Source organism: Manacus candei, unplaced genomic scaffold (assembly GCF_025592945.1).
Source record: "Manacus candei isolate 608988 ecotype Guabito, Panama unplaced genomic scaffold, ASM2559294v1 h1tg000018l, whole genome shotgun sequence".
In the NCBI taxonomy this organism is placed as follows: domain Eukaryota; kingdom Metazoa; phylum Chordata; class Aves; order Passeriformes; family Pipridae; genus Manacus; species Manacus candei.
The window spans coordinates 1,477,198-1,497,994 of record NW_026138066.1 but is presented as its reverse complement, the minus strand read 5'-3'; the positions used below and the strand labels follow the sequence as shown (position 1 = coordinate 1,497,994).

The following is a 20,797-nucleotide window of genomic DNA, read 5'->3' as shown; positions in this document are numbered from 1 at the left end:
GTGAATTAATAGCCAGTTAAGTTAAAAAGTTACAAGAATTGGCCATAGTCCAAATTAGCTCTGCCAGTCTGGGTCTTCCTATTATGTTCAGGTAAAAGAAAAGACAAGAGGGAGGAAAACACATCCATTGTTCTGTAGAACTAAGTATTTCTGAAGTAACCATCAGTGAAATTAAAGAAGCCTTAAGCTGTAGAAACAGTATCAAGTGCCACTGAGCTACTACTAACAGACTCTTTCTAGAGAGAAAAGTCTGGAAATAGAAAATAAGCAGCCAAGAACTGAAGCAAATTTGTCTTACTTGTTTCTAGTAGAATTTGTAGTAACCAGGCTTGTTACAAACACAGGTGAGCTGGAAGTCATCCATTCTACAAGAACCTGCTCGTATCACGTCAAGAGTTGCATAAGCAGCAAGGTCTTGGTCACATAAATAAAAATAGAAGCAGCCAATGCACCCAGCAACCCTGCTTATCACAGACTTTCGAGTGCCAGCTTTTACTCTGCAATGTACAAGCATGTACACCAGCCACTGTTTGTTTGGAACTGAGACACACATAATTAAAATTAATTGCTTGGATGCCAAGATTCCCAAACTGCAACAACAGCACTACATGTTTCAGTATCCCATTTCATTAATTTCTACAAGTTTAAACAGTACTGAATTTAAACAATACTTAAATTCACGGGAAAAAAATACCAGTGTCTATTATTTTTAAACTGTAGGCAGTACATAACACTGCTCCCCTCTAAACTGCAGCTCACATACTCAGGTTTTAAAGCACAAAAATGCAGCTTTTACCCAAAGACAGAGAAAGAAAGAACTGGTATTTCTAATTTAGTAAGAACTATGCTATAAAGAGACACAGGCTATAAAGAAGCAGGTGAAGTGTCTCTGTTCCCCAAGCGGTTCTGGTTAAGGCATCATTATAGATCTATTAACAAAGCTGTCATTTTTATCACCAGTAACTATTTAAAATTTTAATATGAAGTCATGAGGTAAAGATAACAGCACTGGAAGACATTGCATCTAGGCCTGAAGAGCCATTGGATTTCATTTACCTTTACAAATGAAATTCAACGGTCAAGACTCACTGCACTCCAAAGTAGCTTGCCTGTAATAATAACTGTTAAAATAACTTTAAACACTCCAAAATAAAATCAAGTTTCTGTTATCCCTATCACTTGTCCAGTCAAATGTGAACTTTAAAGAGACTGGGAATCACTCCATGCAGGAAGGCATGTCAAAGGCAAAGATTATGTAGGGGTACGTGCTAAATTCACAGCTGACTTCAGCCCAAAGTTGCACGTTGCCGATAACAGCAGCAGAGACCACCAGATGCATCTGACATTTTCTAATACAGCTGAATCTAAACTGAAGACTGGCACACTCAAAAGCACACCACACACCTTTACACCTTTACTGAAGTCATCACATTTTGTCCTGTGAAGTGTTGACTTCTTGCCCTGTATGCCAGCACTGACAGATTTAAACGAGCACTGGGAGGCCAAGTTTCACATGAAGGGTAAGACAGGTCCAGTTTCAACACAAGAAATGGCAAATCAAGTTTGTAAAATATTTAATAGAGCAGTTTCCCAGCAGACTCCTGACCAGAATTATAACCAGACTTCTAAAAAGTATATATATTTTTAGATTTGAAAATTTGTCTTTATTTTTTACAAAATGGATTCCAGGAAGTTTAAAAGGCAATATCATAGAGGACTAGGGCGCAGAAATCAGGTGTAGTCATTCAAAGCATTCAAGTAGGAATATGGTCATATAAATATTTGAAAAGCATCTTTTATCATAAATGTTCAGAACAAAATGTATAACTCATTCCAAACTAAAAATTGAGCTTTATAGCATGTATTTCCCTGAACAGAAAAAATAAGTAACTTTCGAAATATTTCTAAAGGCCTGAAAGCTTTTTCCCATGGTTAGTTACAATTAGAAGACTTGCCTTAGATTAAATTCCTTCCTTTCCAAATATGGAAAGTATTAACATCAGTCCACTGTTAAAACAGACAATATGTTGCAAATTAATTCTGGTATAGTATGTTCCAACAAAGCCTAGAGTATAAAGGTGCTGAGGTGGCTTTGAGTTTAGTAGTCATCTCCTCTGCTGACGACCTCCTTGCAGGTGGGGCGCAGCAGGATGGTGTGCTCGAACTGCGCCGTGTAGGAGCCTTTGATGTCACACAGGGGCGGGTACGGATCCACTATGCCCAGGTCACACAGGTTCTTCAGGGCCATCAGGTATTTACTCTCTCCCAGGCGATCCAGCCACCGGCGGCAGAAGGCAAGAGTACCAAAGTTTTCATTGATAACATTTAGCAAGTGTTTCGCTCTTGGAAGCCTTGAAGACAAAAACAACCCAAGAACACGTCTGAGAAGAAAGGTATCACAAGCAAGCATTCACTGCAGGAATGAAACACACCAATTAAGAAGAGGGTTAGACTGCAAGCTCTTTTCAGGCTGCTCAGGTTTGGGGTGTCTTTCTAATCAATCAAATTTTCTCTTCCCAGAAGAAAGTGCACTTCCCTCCTGCAAACAGATATCCTTCAAAATACATTGTGAACAGTATCTGCATCTAACTTTGCACACAAAACTAAACATAGGAACAGAAGTCATTCTCTTAAATAATAAAAGGACATTTCATTTTATCAAGAGAAACAGAAATTTTCCTGATCCAAAGTGGTTAATAATCTGAACTTTTGCATAATTTTGGCATAAGCCTGGTGGTTTAAAATGCTGCGTTTTGAATTCTGAAATCAAAGACTTGGTAAGTTTTTTATTCATACTTCTTACAATATATAGGCAGAAAAATTACATACTTATAGATCTACCAAAAACTAAGCTTATTTCCAACCATAAGCAGTTCCTTTGCAATTCTTAGTCTTATTCTTCCCATCCCACCTCTTTCACATTCCTAGTTTGTGCTGTGGAAAAGCACGTATGCCTGCTATGTTTCTAAGCAGAGTAGCCTTTGCTTCAGAAAATATGCTGCACTCCTAGAAATGCCAGAATGCAATCCCAGTGACACTGAAAATTAATAGCTATTTCATTTTGTAGCAATACGCTAAAACAAGAATTTAAAACTCACAGAACACCAAAAAAACACAGATGATGTGAATAGCCTGATATATTCTGGAACAGCAGTAAGATAAAAGATTGTGGCACACAACCACAGTACAAATGTTGATTAAAAAATGCCATACATTTAATATACAGATGAACATACAAGCATAACCTATATATTATTAATTATAAAAAATAATAATGGTAGGAAGATTGCTAAAAAATGATAAAATTTTGAAAACAACCTATTTTCTCCATTTCCAGATTCTTTAGAATAATCACATATTGTTCCAGATTTACAGTCAGAGCGTATTTTATAACAAGAACATTGCTAACACCTCTTATTAATTAGTGAAGAACATGCACTGTATCAAATTTGAACCTAAGGGAGTGACAGCTCTAGCATAACACACCAGCAAAACCCAACAAAATCCAACCTTATTGGGACATGTCCAACATCAAAGTTCTTCATATAATGAGAACACTCCATATCATCATGTACAACGCCTTTTCCTGTGCTCCCAAAGGTCTCTATAGCATACACTTCACCTTCCTAAGGAGAGAAAAAAGGAACATGTTACAATATGAAAATAAGTGACACTGGACCATTCGGATACAACCATCTCAGTATTACAACTTCTGAATACAAGTAATTAAATGTGAATAGATTCAAGCACCAAATCAATGCTGAAAGAAATTCAACATGGAGATTTCACACAGTAAAGCTACAGAGATCTCCAAATCATCAACTATTTATATTAGTACCATTTTATTTGTTTCAAGTCAGAAATATCAGCATGTTTCTACTCACAATTTCTCAAAGTCATTGCAGTTAAAACATTGTCAAGGCATACATCTAACACAGCTAAGAAACTACATCTGCTAACTGGAAATACTTCTCCTTTGCTATTCAGATAGAAGTCCTAGCAAATGTACAGTTTAGACATAGCAAACAGATGTTGATTACAGAGACTTACTGCACTAATGAACTGTCGGCCCAATTTCTGCAATTTTCTGGTAAACAGCTGCTAGTATATACCCTTAACCTGCTCATTTCCACTCCACGAGATGAGTTTCTTCAAGAAATGAAGGTGATACATATCTGCAAGGGCATTATCAAAATTCTAGCCAAGAATAACTGAAATGCCATTACACAAACTCATTTCTGCCAAGTGCATTCACGCATCCTTAACGGCAGGACTGTGAAAGGAACTTACCAAGACTTAACACTGACAGACACCTTGAGCTGGGTTTTTCAGTTTATTTAGCTACTTTGAAAGTCACAACCCCAAAATAAGAAGCCATAAGAAAAGCAGTAACACAGGCTTCAAATTCAAGATGAACTCTTGAAGGTGCCCCTGAACTGATTCATTATAAAAACACAAACCCACAAAAGCCCACACACAATGCCACCACAAAGCTCACTTTACACCCACTTTTCCCAAATAAGGATCATCAGAGGCTGTATTTCTCTCAGTCACGAAAAACTCACTGGACTGCAGTCTGATGCTATAATTAGTGCAGTACAGTAAGAGCTTGGCTATGCTCCACATTCTTCCTCGGCAAAACTCACTGTGTTTAATGATGTAGGATTGTGTCCTAAGTAACCTACAGAAGCTGAAGAAATTAAAAACATGTCTTCTCCCCAGTGTCTCAATATTCAATTAAAACAATCTCAAAGCTCTGAAATCTTTAAGTAGTATTTGCTTAAAGAACACTTACGTTTCATACTAGTAATATACTGATAATGGACAATAACAAAACCAAGTACTATTCACTAAGCCTAACCAAGAACACACAAACTTTTCTATCATCCTTTTCCAATACTCTTAATCCCTTTGCACAGTCCTATAGATAAGATGATAGTTAAAACCTTGTCTTTTTGCTCCCATCATAGATCAACAAGTATGATTAAAGCTTGGGTGATGAGAGTAAGCCTGCCTCAAAAAACAATCCTGTGCAGACCACACCTGTGGCTATTCAGCTCTTACAAGTCTTACTTACCCTCATAGGCTTACTGGTGCCCATCAGTGATCAGGCTTTGAGTGAAATTAAAAGCTTCTTATCTCATTACCAATCTCTTAAATAAGCCTTCTTATCTTGTTAGAACACAAGCTTAAATCAAAATGGTGGATAAATCTCAGGTTCCATATTTGAATACTGCCTTTACAATTGGTAGTTTGTCACATCATGTACAGTAATTTTTTCCCCTGCTCCAAAACGCTATTAAAAGCAACATCTTTGATCTAGCCTCTCCCATTAACTAGAAATACACTTAATTATTTTCTATCTGCAAAGAAAAACAGCATTGGAGGCTTTTCAAGAAAAATACTATATCTAACAGTAGTCACAAAAAAATCATCCAAAGCTACACTACAGACATATTTATCAAGAATTACCCAAGCAAGAGAAGACTGAATTACAGAGAGAACAAACAAGTGTGAATGACTTGCAAGTCCAAACACCTTTCAGGAAAGTTTCCTGAACTCCAGTTCACCTCAAAATATGAATTCCTGTCCTTTTCCATGCTCCTGAGTGCAACATTCCAACACTGCATTTAAATAATGAATACACGTTGAGAAACAAATATGTAAGAGTTTCTGCAAGTATCACTAAGGCCATTCAGATTTCAAGGGTGGTGGGGGTTTTTGTTTTGTTTCCTTGTTTGGTGGTTTGTTTTTTAAATAGCAGGGTTCCAAGGCTTCAATTTCAGAAAATGTTAGATACCTGAACAGTCCAGGGCTAAACAGAGGAGCCACTGAGATGAAACATTACTCCTGTACAGGAACACTACCAAGTGCAGCAGTTTTTCTGCTGCCGTGATCATCCGCCAGGATCACAAATACAACACATTTAAAGTGCACAGCAAATACTCTTGCAGTGACAGCTGGGGAAACTTAAAGGTTTAAGAACTTAATTTACCTCCATTCTTGTGGCTTCTCCTCCTTTCACAATGGGCACCGTTTTTCCAGCATGTATCCTATACGGTCCGATCGAGTGTCCGTTCAAATTGCGAATTGGTTTCACTTTTGAAGAAAACGTTAATGTTACAGGCAATTTCTTAACAAATGTTAAGCCCTTTAAGGCAATTTTGTATGTTAGCCCATACTGAAAGTTCAATAGTGACTCATCATGCTGCAGAGGAACTAAACACAAAACTGTCCACACATCTTGTACAGTCACCAGCCAAGACAGAAGTTGGGTTTGTATGATATAGCAAAACTTCATTAGTAAAGACTAGCAACTCCAACAGCAACAAAAGCTTATTAAAAAAGCCAAACAACAGGTATCAAATTAACTGTACAGTTCGAAACAGTTGTTTAGCCTTCATCTTATCTGTTAAAGATACAGTACTTGGAAGGATAAGCCAAGAACATTACTCCAGAGGGATGGCAAGCCAGCCAAAACCACATATTTATGCAAGACGCATACCATCCTTCTAGTACAGAGGTCTTTTCAGTATCATATAAATAAATCAATATTTGTACAAATATATATACATACACACACTTTAAAAACAACTATCCTTATATACAGAAAAGAACTTGCCTTGGTATGTTTTGCCATCAATTTCAACCTCATAAGACTCCATAACTTCTTGTATGGCCTCCCCCACATCGCAGAGACGTACATCTATTCCAGCACACTGAAAATAAAGTGCAAATATAAATGGAAAATAACCTCAAAGGTTACTGTAAAAGACTTCGTAAATGACTTACATAATGATCATACCTTTATTCCAGTATTTGTGGCATCCTTTACAGCTTGTAATAGTCTGTCATATTTTGGGTTAAATGTGACTGTAAAAGCACAGTCAATAATACGACCTGAAATCAGCAAAAGTTAATTAGCTTCACAGTCTTTGCAATGAAGAACATTCTCAAAGTTTTAATTTATAAATGAAAACTAACCACTAATGTGTGTCCCAAAATCTATTTTGCAAATATCATTGTATTGCAGGACTGTTGGATCTCCAGCATTGGGAGTGTAGTGGGCAGCACAATTATTCAGAGAACACCCAGTAGGAAATGCAAGACCTGCATTTAAACCATTCTCCTTTATCAGCTTACGTGAGCAGTCTTCTAGCTTTTCACTAAAAGGCAGAGGAGAGGGAGAAGAAAAAAAAGAACAGAACAGTTTCATTAGTATTTCTTATGATGACTTCAAATAAATCAACACAAGAACAAAAACTCAGAAAAATATTTAAACAATAATTAAACAAATGCTTTAATGTGAAATCTTAAAACTATTTGTATGCTAAGTAGACAGACACTCTAGGCTGCAAAACCTAAGTACAACATAACATCCTCAGTTCTTTGTTTCTTCTATCCTTTCTTAGTACTTCTGAGTACTTCTCTGGTGTTTTTACTCTAAATTTAAAATATTCATCCTTTACAAGCTACATTTTACCCATTCTTCCTGAGCAGCAGAGATTAAACAACTAAAGTTTAGTAAAATTAAATGCATTCTTTACAATTTCTGGACTTAAAAGGAGAGAAAAAAAAAAAAGAGAAAAGGCTTCTCATTTACTAAAAAAAGTTTAATTAAAAAAAGGACCCTTTTCTTACTTAATTTGAGCAATAACTGTGATAAAATAAAACCTCATGAGATTAGCATTTGTTCTTGGGTTTTGTCTACTCTCAAGCTGCTAGCTACTGCAAAGCCACAGATACGTGTCCACCACCAGGGCATTCTCCTGCAGTGTCAGTGAAGGATGCAAACTGCAGCTCACAGCAGTGCACCATATTCTGATTCTATTTAAGAAAGCCATTCACTCAGAGCTATATGGAAAAAGAAGAGAGTGTATTTTACTCAGCAAGGCCCCACAGCCTTTAGGAAGAATAGTCATGTTTTGAGAAAATTATTGCTTTTAACAGTCAAACTGTAAAATTCAGTATGACAGATTCGTTTCACCCAGACTAGCGATTGTTACAGCAGCTGCCTTTCTTTTACTTTTCCTGATGGTATATTATTTCTTTCTGTTATCCTTGCACAGTTACCTTGGGGATCAGCTCTGATTAGCTTTCTTACTATCCTACTCTTGTCAGCACAGTCCTCAGTCACACCAGGCTGAAAGCACCTGATTTTGGAAGCTAAACTGTTCTGGATCAGTGCAGTACTTGGACAGTAGACATTCACTCTAGATAAACTGAAGGACAGAAAAAGTAATAGTTGGAAGAGTCACAAAAATCAGTCCAGGCTAATTATTTCTTTAAATCAAACTTAATCAAAGTCATGTTCATCTTAATCCATTTGCTCAGTTATTCCTTATTAACTGAGAACAATAACCCCCCCCACACTGTGTTTCCACCAGAAACATCAGCTAATGAAGACTAAACATGGTGAAAACCTCCCTGCCCTGAAGTGAACACACAGCCGTGCTGTTTGTATGCCTGTTTGCCTGCTCCCAGCCGCAGACTGCACCTGCACTGTCCACACGGCACGGCACTGACGATTCCGGCAAACGCCAGGACGTGCTACTGCTGCTGCTGCTGCTCTCAGCACCACTGCAGAACTGATGTGTGAGGGCAGCAAAGGCACTCCAATTTAAGTGAAGCATATAGTCAAAAGAAGTGAACATAATGGAAAGCTTAGTTTAAAATTCAGTATGATCCCAGGCCCTGTAAAACTGCAAAAGCTAAAAATAAAAGAGGAAACTTCGAGGAAATAATTGGCAATACTGGCTGTGTACTTCAAACAGAAATCTTTCCAACACTCATGACGCAGTGAATTAAGCACACAAAACTGAGACTAAATCTCTTGCCCTCTGGAGAATGAAGAAAAATCTACAGCAGAGGTGTTTGGGAAGATGTGTGTCCTCACCAGATTTCTATCATGGTCATTCCAGGTTTTATCCAGCTCATAACGTATTTCCTCACTTGTCTGTGTGCCTCTGCAGCCTCCCTAAAGTCATTCCAGATTTCCTCACTGGCTTGGTCTAGTGCTTTCTTTTCTTCACTAGTTGTTCTCCAAGCAGCAGTTCGCCTTGAAAATAAAAAAAGTGTTTCAAACCAGTTAATCACAGCAGTCATTACAACTTCTGTCTAAAGCCTGCAAAGTGTTTATTAGTCAGGTCTACATTCCCCTGGGCAACAGAAAAGATACTGATTTACACAATTTTCAGAAAAAAGGAAGTCTATTTAAAAAAAATAAATCTGTTGGCACCACAGACTGGCACCTGAGAAGGGCAGTAACACCCTACCAAAAGCCCAGATAAGCAGTCTGCCTAAAGTATGCATAACATCTTCAAAAAGACAAAACAGGCATATAAAATTCACATGAATGCCTGCAACTCTACCTTGAGCTTAGCAGGGAAAACTGCAACAGACTCTGCTCATGCAAAAAGTTAATTTTTTTCACAATCCTACTCAGACAGTACTCTTCCTGTGCAGAGAAGAATCTCAGCACTGTACTGTGGCCGCTTGGCCCAGAAACTGCTAGAGAGACAATAAACTCCTTCCAAATTTAAGAGTTTGCAGTTCCAGTATTACTTTCTCTCATCCTCAGAATATTTAGGTAATAACACCTTACACAGTGCATGGTAACTATGAATTATGCCAGGATGTTATTTCTAAATTGGTTGGATGATGAATTAACATTTGTTCCAGAAGAGCACCACTCATTCTGGCTCTCTGGTAGGTTCATAGAACAAATACAAGAATATTTTTTAATACAGGACTAAATATAAGATTAACTTTGAATATATTTTCCACTATGCAAAAGACCCATACAACTAAGGTTTCATGAAAGCAAACAAATAAAAAAGCAATTTGAGCACTCCAGCAGCTGTCAGAATTTAACTAAAAGACTTCTGACTACAAAGTAGGGATACTCTTCAAATGGTGAAGCTGCAGCCTTGTAATGATGCAAAACACTCCAGTGATAACTCAGAGAATTCTGTACATGTTATGCAGGAAAAAAATTACTAAAACCAATAAATAGCTACACATGCTGGTAGGTGGGTCTTAAAAGAAAACAGGTGATGGACAAGGTGGACCAAAGATGCTGAAATATGCCAAAGTCTCCAAATTTAGAAATTAACTTTTACCTTTATGCAAATAAATTGGTTCTAAGCAAACAATTGAATATGCAGATGGTAAAGGACTAGTTTTTGAAATCCAAAGGTGTAGCTTCTTACCTGTTTCATAGACATGTAACTTAGCTCCACTCTAAGAATCTCCTTTACAGCCAAAAACCAGGCAGGAGTGAGCCAAGAGACTATGCCCTGCAACTTTGCTGCACTTTGAACTAAGTATATATGCATAAATACATAAGTATATATATTTAAGTATAAATAAATAAGTATATATGTTTATACTAAGTATTTAAGCAGAGTTGAAAAGATAAAGAAGGACAACAGGCTATTCCACAAAATATTCCTCAGAATGACCAGATGATCTGAATTATTTTGAGACATTTTGCTTGTTTCCCTTGAACTTTCTACTCCTTTTCAGATAAGTAACGACAGCGCAAAGGAGAAATCCCACTTTTACCTTTCAGAGCAGTTTTCTTGCTCCAGCAGCAAGCATCACAAATCCTACTCTCTGAATTTACCCTTAACTCTGGCAAATTCTACCAAAAAATCCAAAGCAACAGGCTGCAACACCTGGGCCCCTCAATGCCACTTGAAAACTGGACTACTGCCAGCACAGTAGTCACAGTGAAAAGGTGCACTGCAGAAGAACAGTGGGAAGGGAGACTTGAGGGTCTTTTCAGACTGCTCTGGATTCCAATAGCGAACACCCTCCAGTAGCAAGAACTGCTGACAGAGCCTGGGCAGCTGCTCTGCCATCTGTCACAGACATGAATGCAAACTCCAGCTAACTGGCAGGAAGCCGTCCTCCCTCTGTCCTACTGTACTTCAGCAAACAGTCACTTCATCCAAGTCACTTGGGGGACAAGACAGCCTCTACATTTAAAAATACTGTATCAGAACCACAGCATTTTGCTGCCGAAGCTGCACTACTGCACCTGGGAGCTCAGGAAGGGAGGCAAGAAATCCTGCTTGGGCCTAAGCACTTCAGGACATGTGAAAAACCAATTGATCAAATGAAGGATTCACACCAAACATTAAGTCCTCTGACAGGTACATGAGCTAACAAGTTTTTGACAGTTTTCTAACATGCTGCCTACCACACGTCAGCTGAAGTTCTCCTCTTGCTCCAAGCCATTTGTTCCATCTTTTCACTCCAGTTCACAGCCTGCAGTTTTCACCAGCACAAATCTATACAGGATCATGCTGTAAACTAGATTCTAGTGATCAAAGAATTCCAGAAAATAAATTTCCCCAGCTTACCTTCACCCAGAAACCCAGTCAACATGCTGGAGGGAAGGGATGCCATCCAGAGGGACCTGGACAGACTTGAGAGGTGGCCTGTGTGAACCTCATGAAGTTCAACAAGGCCAAGTGCAAGATCCTGCACCTGGGTCAGGACAATTCCACCACTAATAAAGGCTGGTTAGAGAATGGATTGAGAGTAGCTCTAAGGAAAAGGATTTGGGGCTGTTGGTGGACAAGAAGCCCCACAAGACCCAGCAATGTGCATTTACAGTCCAGAAAGCCAAATGATACTTTGGGCTGCATCAAAAGCAGTGTGGCCAGCAGGTCAAGGGAGGGAATTCTGCCCCTCTACTCCACTCTGGTGGGATCCCACCTGAGTTCTGCATCCAGCTCTGGGGTACCCAACAGAAGAAGGACATGGCCCTGTTGCAGCAAGTCCAGAGGAAGGCCATGAAGATGATCAGAGGACTGGAGCACCTCTCCTATGAAGACAGGCTGAGAGAGTTGGGGCTGTTCAGCCTGGAGAAGAGATGGCTCCAGGAAGACCTCATAGCACCTTCCAGTACCTAAAAGGTCTAAAAGAGAGCTAGAGAGGGACTTTTTCATGTATTGACAGGAAAATGGGTAATGGCTTTAAACTGAAGAGGGTCAGTTTAGAACAGTTGTTAGGAAGAAATTCTTTACTGTGAGGGTGGTGAAGCACTGGAACAGGTTGCCCAGATAAGTTGTGGAAGGTGTCCCTGCCCATGGCAGAGGCATTGGAACTACATGACCTTTGGGGTCCTTTCCAAACCAAACCATTCTATGATTCTATGATAGCAGCACAGAGGCAGAAACAAGCAGGCAGGATCAAGAATTCCTTAATCCCACTTTAACAAAAATTGGTGTATCATGAAATATTGTTTATCTGTTTTCTGCCCTCTCTGTTGTATCATTTCAAATTCAGGTGCCTTCAACAAAAAAACCACAAGCTTCAAACAAAAGTAAATACCTGAGATATAAAAATCTTAAACCTGTTAGTCTGTTGTCTATTTAAGAACTGATCATGCGCTATTTTCTTTTGCTGAAATTTGAATCACACCCACTTCCAGTTCAACTTCTCACACAAAATACACAATTGTAGGTTGATGAGAGGTAACTTTAGAAAGCATATGACATCAAGAGTTAAGAATAGAAGTGCAACTCTAAAAAAACCAAAGACAAAACCCTACTGACCTCAGCATGAATAAGAGAAGTAGCACAAAAACGCTTCACCAATATATAAAATGAAACTATTATTCAGAATAGGAAATATCCCAGCATTAAATGTCAGCTACTAATTTAAGTAGCTGCTTATATTAGGAAATACTAAAGTAGCATCATAAGATTTAAATATTTAAATTAGGAACAAAACTAAACATATATTTGCTTAAGCACATTATATAAAGAAACTATTTCAGGTTCCTCAGAAGAGTATATTCTTCTTCCATAACAGAACACTCCTGGTACAGAAAAGACACCCCACTTAAATCCTGTTCTGAAAGGCAGTTTGTTTTTATTGCATTTACCTTTTTTTTTTCCCTAATAAATAGTAGTGAAACCAGAGTAAATAATTTAATCTTTAGTATCAGAGATGTGAAAAATGCGTTATTTGTGAATAAACTATGAACATGTTTAAGGTGTTTATCATCTAATTTCCTGGTTTGCTTAAATCATAACCTTATGAGCATGGCATATACAGGAGAATATTTAACTCTTAAGTATTAAAGAATCACTCCTGGATCAGCCTGTCAGAAATATCCTGTGAGAGTCCTTTATTAGCCTGCAAAAGGTAGTAATTTATAAATAAATAGGAGCACCTTATGATCAAACTGAAGTAATTATACAGAAGAAAAGGCTTTCACAAAAGCAAATTTTATTCTCATAAAAATGAAACCATATTATATGTGAATATCTGAACACAATTTCTAAGATGTATTAGACTCAACTATGTAGCTTATGCTCTATGAGAAAAACGCATTGACTTTATATAAACAATAAATAAACATTTCAAAGTCATTTCATTCTGAAAAAAAAGTAATTGGAAAAAAACAGACAATGCTTTCAAAAATATAAGTATTTATCTACTCCTTCTCTTTGGTTTAAACTATTTTTTTTCAGAGTTTTGATTCAAAATTTCCTGGGAAGCTTCAAAGTTTTCAGTAATACTTGGTTCTTTTCATCTTTTCATGTAATTCAAGCTAATTCTATGCCACACATCCCCTGTCTCCCTCACATGACCTTCCACAACACTTCACATAGGAGGAAAAAAAAAAAAACAGTCAAGGACAACACAGTCAAGGTGGTATGCCCTAGTTTTTAACAAAAGAAATAGTAGTCGCCTGTAAAAACATAAGGATGCAGATCTCTGTTCCAGCAAACCACCAGAAGCTGTTGCTTGTATAGTGAAATTGCACATTATTCCCACATCACTATGAATTACAAAAAACAGCTGAGGTTATAATAACTATATATTTATACAAAGAAAGAGAAGCAAAGTACAGAATATACCACTTGGGTTTTTAAATTAAATAGAGAGATTGACATGTCTCTACCAAAAAATAAATAAAACCCAAAAAGTTGATGTCTCAATGGTCACAAAACTGCTGCACAATAGTGTCTCATCTCTTTAAATTTTAAAACTTCACTCACTTCTAATTCAGACAATGTTTTCCTTACAAGCTGCCTAGTGAAATCCTGCTGGTCCCCTGCTTGTATTCTTTGAGTTCTTGGATGATCCAGTTAAAAAAAAAAAAAAAGGCAAAACCCAAAGCACATTACAACTAATTTTTTCCATTTAGTTGTACTTAAACAGCTTTTTCAGCACATCCAAATGACAGCATTTATTTTTTAAGCTTAAAACACTCACCCATCTTGTGTTGGTGGATATTCACATTCTTCTCCCTTCGGGAATACATTGTTGGGAAATAGATCACATATTGGAATAGAAGGTGGATCTGTTTGGACCTTAGCTGTTGAGTATAATTTGAGAAAGTTTTACACACGGTACACTGGAAATATACACTATCTTATTTCGAGCACAGAAGTTAAACAGCACAAGTTATTTAAGACTCCCTTACTAGAATTCAGGCTTCTACCAAAACTATCATATCACAGTGCCCTCATATGACTTTATTCAGCCAATACTCAAGGCCAAATGAATGCCCTCAGTGGCATGCAGGGATAGCAGAAAGAGGACAACTCAGCCAGACTTAGACTACAAACACAAACCGCACCCCAAACTTTGTTTCAGCTGTCAAGAACAGCACTTGCACACACTTAATACCAAATATTCACACAGTCCATATTTTTGTGCTTGATACCTACGTCCTTTCTTCTTTTTCTTCTTCTTCTTCTTCTTCCCAGTTGCTCCATCTCCTTCACCCTCTCCATCTACAGGAAAAAAAGTGCTCAGGTGAACATAAAATAACCTTAAAGAATCAAAGTTGGCATGAGACACATAGAAACATCTGGACTATCTGGAAACACTTCTTTCACAGAATTTAATGGATTAAAATACAACATCCAAAAGCTGCCACCAAACCATTAGCATTTTCAGTCCCCACACGGACCTAAGAAAATAGTTTTTAAAGTTAACAAACATATCACCAAAGAGAGCAAAAAAATGTGGCTCAGGGAAAGTATTTTCACAAAGTCCTACTTCATATTCCTCTCTTCTCAATTCAGGCAAAAAGATGCCAAGGATTGTTGGAGGACACGAGAGAGGATGGTATTAGACACAACAGCTAAATAAAAAGCTAGAAACTACAGCTTCAAACTCATCTTCTGATGCTTCAGCTAAAGGAACTTACTGCATCTGGAAAGATACAAACCCCAAATGTGTAAAGATGACACCCTTAGAGCAGGATGAGTTTAATCTGGAGATAACAGGGAAGGTCACAAACAGCACTCAACAAAACCACTGCATGTGGGAGCTACAACAAGGGTGGTAAAACACCAGAACAGGTTTCTCCGAGAGGTGGTAGATGCCCCATCCCATGAAACATTCAAGGTCAGGCTGGATGGGGCTTGGAGCAACCTGATCTAGATGAAGATGTCCCAGCTCACTGCAGGGGGTTGGACCAAATGACCTTTAAATGACCCTTCCAGCCCAAACCATTCTATGAATCTATACCAGTGGGAAGTTTCCAGAGAGCAGAGCATGTAAGCACCAAGAATCAGCCACATCATTTACAGTCACATTTGGGGGTTAACAACAACCCCATAAACTTCACATTTGGCTACTTCTCATGCCTAGTTACTTCATATCAATATCTAATATGACCTCATCTAATTAAACCTTCTGGACCTAAACACAGGTTCTTTTTAAAATGGACAAATACTAGTCAACTACATTTAGAACATTTTCATCTACAGTGAAAAGTAAAATAGAAAGAAGTTTTAGAATCAAATCAAAGCATCGCCATTTTGAATGTATTTATACAGAAATTTGTATTTAAAACCAAAACCAAACACTTATCAGCTGCTCCAGTCACTAAATTACAAGCCTCTCATGAAGACCAATGTGATCTGCTTTTTTATGCCATGGTGAGTGCTGTAAGCCTGAAGCTGGGGCAAATTTCGGTAAATGTCACTCCTGCCCCTCCCGGCTCATTTTGGCATTAAGTATTAATTTAAGTTTTTGCAATAAATAGTAAATATAAATACTTTGTAGCTATAACATAGTCCAGCCTACCAAATTCTTCATCAATCATTATTTCATAGATAGTCAAAAATCTTTAATAGTGCATATAAATTTCTTTAAAATGTGGTAACTTTACCACACTTCTCTTGACCTTCAGCTGTGCTCAAACTATTCATAAAGCAGTTAATTAAATATGACTCCAGTTCATTCACCAAGGGATTTTTTGTTTTTTTTTTTTTTTTTTTTTTTTAATGCTAGGTGTAAACTGAAGGGAAAAAAACCCCCAGCATTTCTTAAATGTTGTTGCTGTTGCTATCTGCTTATTGTGGCTTTTTCATACATCACTGGATGTGAAACTGCCAACTGCAAGCCAAACCAACCCTGCCTGTGCTTTCATGTCCTTGAAGACTGCTGCAGACTAACTGTGATGCCAGAAACATAACTACTGCATCTGACCAATACCCTGTTTGTCTTCAGGTTATTTAGCTGCTAGTGAAAAAAATTTTCAGCAGAAAAGGAATTTAAGATCTTTGCAGAACTGAAGCCCAATCTTATTTCATTTTGGCACGGCCACTTAATAACTCAGAGCAGTATCACACAAAAATGATATCAGCATGCTTTAACACGGCAAGGGAAATCCAAAAGAGCACTTTCTAACCTCTCCTAGAGTTCAAAAGTTCTAAAGCCTCATTTTTGGGAGGCCACTCAGGCTTATCAAATGGAACAAAAAGAAAAAATGGAGTAGGTATTTTATTGATTTTAATCTAATGCAGCACCATGTCTTTAAGCAACAATCCTGAAACTACATAATTAAAATAGCAAGTGATGAGAACCAGTACAGGTAAGAACATACAGTCGTCTTGAAAAACCTTATATCACTTTTTTATTTTTCTGCAAAAATATCGATTTTACTAAAAACACATAAAGTCTAATATGTAGAAAAAAAGGCAGATCATTAGTTCATAGCATCACTTTAATTTTTTTTTATTTTCTGATACTGTAATACCAATTGCCAATACTGTAAAAAGGATAACAGAGCACAGCACTTGATCTGCAAGTAACAATGTTATTTCTTCTGAGATGGAACTCTATTCTAATAATTTTCCAAGATCTCTTTTCATTGGATAAAGTTTTCACTATCCCTCTCAATACTTTTTACTCAACTTGTAATGATGGCAAAGCACATATTGCATTAATTATCTTTCAACTCCATAACCTGAAATATACCACAAAACAAATAAACCATCAGAATATATTTCTATGGAAAGTAACAGCATTAAACTGTAGTGTACACTGCAGACTGAAAACGTTCAAAGACAAATTTATTTGTTATTTAATACACCGTGGCACACTGATTTAATTTTTTAAAACTTCCATACTCAATTCATTAAAATTAATCTCCAGAATGATGAATTCCAGCAAGTCAACTAAGAAGATTGCTAAGCAGACTAAGAAACATTTCAGGATGCTGAGCCAACTTTACATGCTATTTTTCTACATGTATTTTTTAAAATTTCCATGTCTATTGAGAACCAACCCTCAAACCAAAGGAAACACAGCACCTTTATCTGATATTCCTACAGAAGAGATGCACCCAGTCTGGATTTCAGTATGGACACTTTTAAGGCTCTTGCTTAGAAAATCAGCTGCATATCACAAGCAACACACGAGGTGTATGTCTTACTTGTGTACTAATCCCTCCCCAATTCAATTTTAATGAGAAAATATAATTATAGATGAGCAGGTTTAAAGTCACGGGTAAAGACTCTAAAACTCCCTATTAATTAAAATGCTCCCTTACAATTTGCTCTCTGTTTTAAGCCACGAATAAGAGACATAATTTGGAACATAAATGCCTACTGCCCATGGTAATGCAAGTGAGAGTAATTTATAGCTTAACTTATCTCAAACTAAACATTTCCTTCAGTAATTAGGTCCTTGAAAACACAAAGCTTTAAAAAAGCTCGTATCCCTGTTATTTTTCTTTGTATGCATACGTGACAGCTGAAATGTTGACAAAAAAAGTTAAAAGTGTATATAGTTCCATCTCACCTGTCCCAAGGAAAAAATAAACAAACAAAATCAAAACCCAGAAAGATATCTGTAAAAGGGTTGTTAAAATGGGTGTTTTGGAAGAAGCTGAAACTCAAAATGTCAAGAGAAAACATAAGTTACACTTACCTTCATCATCATCATCTTTTTCTTTCTCCTCCAGTGCTTGCTTGTCCAATTGTTTTGCTACATCATCAAGAGCACCTTCTATTTCTTTATCTGTTTCTTGTCCTGTTTGTAAAATTAAAGTATGACTTACCGTAAAACATCAGCTCCACATTACTAACCAATAGCCCCCCAAACTTTACACAAATATTATGCTGTATTCATCCTACAGACACCAGAGCACATACTGCTTTTCTTCTTTCTCAGCACCCCTATGTGCAAGACTGTAGGGCCCTACAGTGACAGGTACTGTTACTGACACTTGCGTATAAAGGTAGATTACCCTGACACTTCTGATTACTTTTTTCTGCCAGGGTAACTAGTTCTCCTTGCCGTAGCAGCAGCCTGCTCCTGTAAGATAACATGGGCGTGAAGTAGATAATTATAAACGCACAGCACCATCATCACTCGCTGCTGGCCTGCTAAAACAAACCCAAACCGTAGCGCCTTTACACCATTTGCCCAGACTTGCTCCGGCTCTCTGCGAGGACTTGGGAGGGGTGCTCAGCCTCCATCACGCGGGATGACTTTTACACCAGCACTCTCACGCCTCGCTCCCCTCGGGGCATAGGAGGGGGTGAGGGAAGCGGTGGCTTCTCCTGCGCGCCCCGGAGAAGGCAGGACTCCCCAGCCCCGGTGGAGCGGCAGCAGCACCCTCCGGGCACGGCCAGCCCGCTCCGAGCCGCGGGGATCCCCCTCAGCCCGCACGGCCGCCACGGCCCGGGACAGTGTCCTCGGCGGACCCCCGCACCCGCACGGCGGGACCCTTCGGCCCCCCGCGGCCTCCCGGTGCCGCGCACGACGCCCGGTGTGCCGGGCCGCGGCCCCCCACGCCACCCCGCCAGCCCCTCAGCGCAGCGTCCCGGCGCGGCGCGGCCCGGCCCCTACCCGCGGGGCCCGCTTTGCCCTTCTTCTTCTTCTTGCGCTTCTTCTTGGTGCCATCCTCGGCGCCAAGCCCCGCCGCGCCGTCCCTGTCGCCGGGCTCGGGGGGCAGCTCTCCGTTCAGGTGCTGCTCCGGCTCCTCCGCCCGCCCCACGCCCGCCATGTCGCCGCGGCCGCGCCGCCTCGCGCGCACGGAGCGAGCCGGGCAGAGCGGCGGGCCGAGAGCACGCTCGGTGGTGCGCGCGGGGCACGCCGGGACGGTGGAGGACTCCGCGGGCAGCGCAGGCGGAGGAGAGGGGGGCGGCACCTCGGCCGCGCACGCGCGGGGCGTGAGGGGGCGGGGCCATGGGCGGGCGTGCGGCGGAATGAAAAAATGGGAAAATATCTTACTGAAACAACCCTTTTCTCCAACAGGAACAGCTGCTGTTGGATGTTTATAGGATGTGCGATTGTTAAAGTGTCACAAGTGGAGGACACTGAACAAATTTAAGTCACACGAGAGAACTCGTGTACAGAAGGAAAACACTGCACTGAAAAAATTACTTGTTCCAAGGCACGTGGAGCAAATAAAGGGAAGATTCTAATACATGCTCAAGGACACTGCCTTGTCCCATTTCCACCACTACCTAGAAAAGCAAAGCCAAGTACCAGTATTGCCAGCATCCACTAATGGTTCATTAAATTAGCCCAGTTCTTAAAATTCGTTTGCTGAGTTTATACTTTGCCCAAGTTTTCTACTAGTATAACATACTGGCTGAAAAATACTTTTTTTCCTCACTAGCACATTTCAACATGTATTTATAGTACATAATATAGTGTCATTACAATTTATAACATACAAAGGTTAAAAGTGAGCCTTATTTTCCATAGCTGTGTTTTAAAATGCTTCTGCAGGCAGGTCTCTGCTTATGAAAACTGGTAATACATTGTACCTCGCTGAGATACCAATTCTGCCCCCTTGACCCCACTGATGCCAGCTCCTGGCTTCCATCTCCCTGCTCCTTACCTGACACCCCTAGGCATTTCCTCACTCCTGACCTGATACAATTCTCAGTAAGGACAACACTCCAAAAGGCTAAGCTAATGCTCTGGTAATGATCAAACTCCATGCTGCTCTGGGCAGGTGTCACAGCAGCATGTTCTCCACTGCTTTTGCTTGGAAGAGCACTTGAACATGGAAACATCCAGCTGGGGCATTTTTGAGCAGGGATGAGTGCAAGGAAGGTGATTCCCCTGGCCACAAGGCATGTTCTGAGCAGTAAGACATGCCTTACCAGTTGGGAACTGCTGTGTAACCACCCCCTTTAAATCACATGGGTATATGCCACTGTTAATTAGTCTAACTGGACCACCTCCTGGAGGGCCCTATTGCTATGGTTAAAGCAGGATAAACCTTGAAGGATAGAGCAGGTGAGCTGTTTAGCTCTTGCTGCTGTTTTCCTGCTGTTCTGTTGCCCCTACTCCAGTCAGAATTGACGTTGTCTCTGAGCCATGGAGGAATAGCTCTTTACCATACTGAGAACGGATGACATAAAAGCATGTGTACTAATGTTGCGCACAAAACACTCTTGGTTTATTGCTTTTCATTCTAGTTTATGAATTAGAAGAGGAATCTACAGAGCTGGGGTTTTGTTTGGTTTTTTGTTTGTCTTTGGCTTGGGGTTTTGGGGTTTTTTTGGGT

At 39.3% G+C, this 20,797-nt stretch overlaps 1 protein-coding gene across 1 annotated transcript; it reads right to left on the bottom strand.

Moving 5' to 3' along the window:
• Nucleotides 1-1,557: 1,557 nt before the first annotated feature.
• Nucleotides 1,558-19,381, bottom strand: METAP2 (methionyl aminopeptidase 2). Its single transcript, XM_051784067.1, has 11 exons — nucleotides 19,123-19,381; nucleotides 18,199-18,300; nucleotides 14,700-14,765; nucleotides 14,242-14,344; nucleotides 8,897-9,058; nucleotides 6,985-7,166; nucleotides 6,806-6,900; nucleotides 6,623-6,719; nucleotides 5,996-6,099; nucleotides 3,511-3,626; nucleotides 1,558-2,351 (listed from the first exon to the last, which is right to left on the bottom strand). Exons 1-11 carry the CDS (start codon nucleotides 19,277-19,279, stop codon nucleotides 2,099-2,101), a joined length of 1,437 nt encoding a protein of 478 aa, XP_051640027.1. The 5' UTR covers nucleotides 19,280-19,381; the 3' UTR covers nucleotides 1,558-2,098.
• Between the last annotated feature and the right edge of the window lie 1,416 nt (nucleotides 19,382-20,797).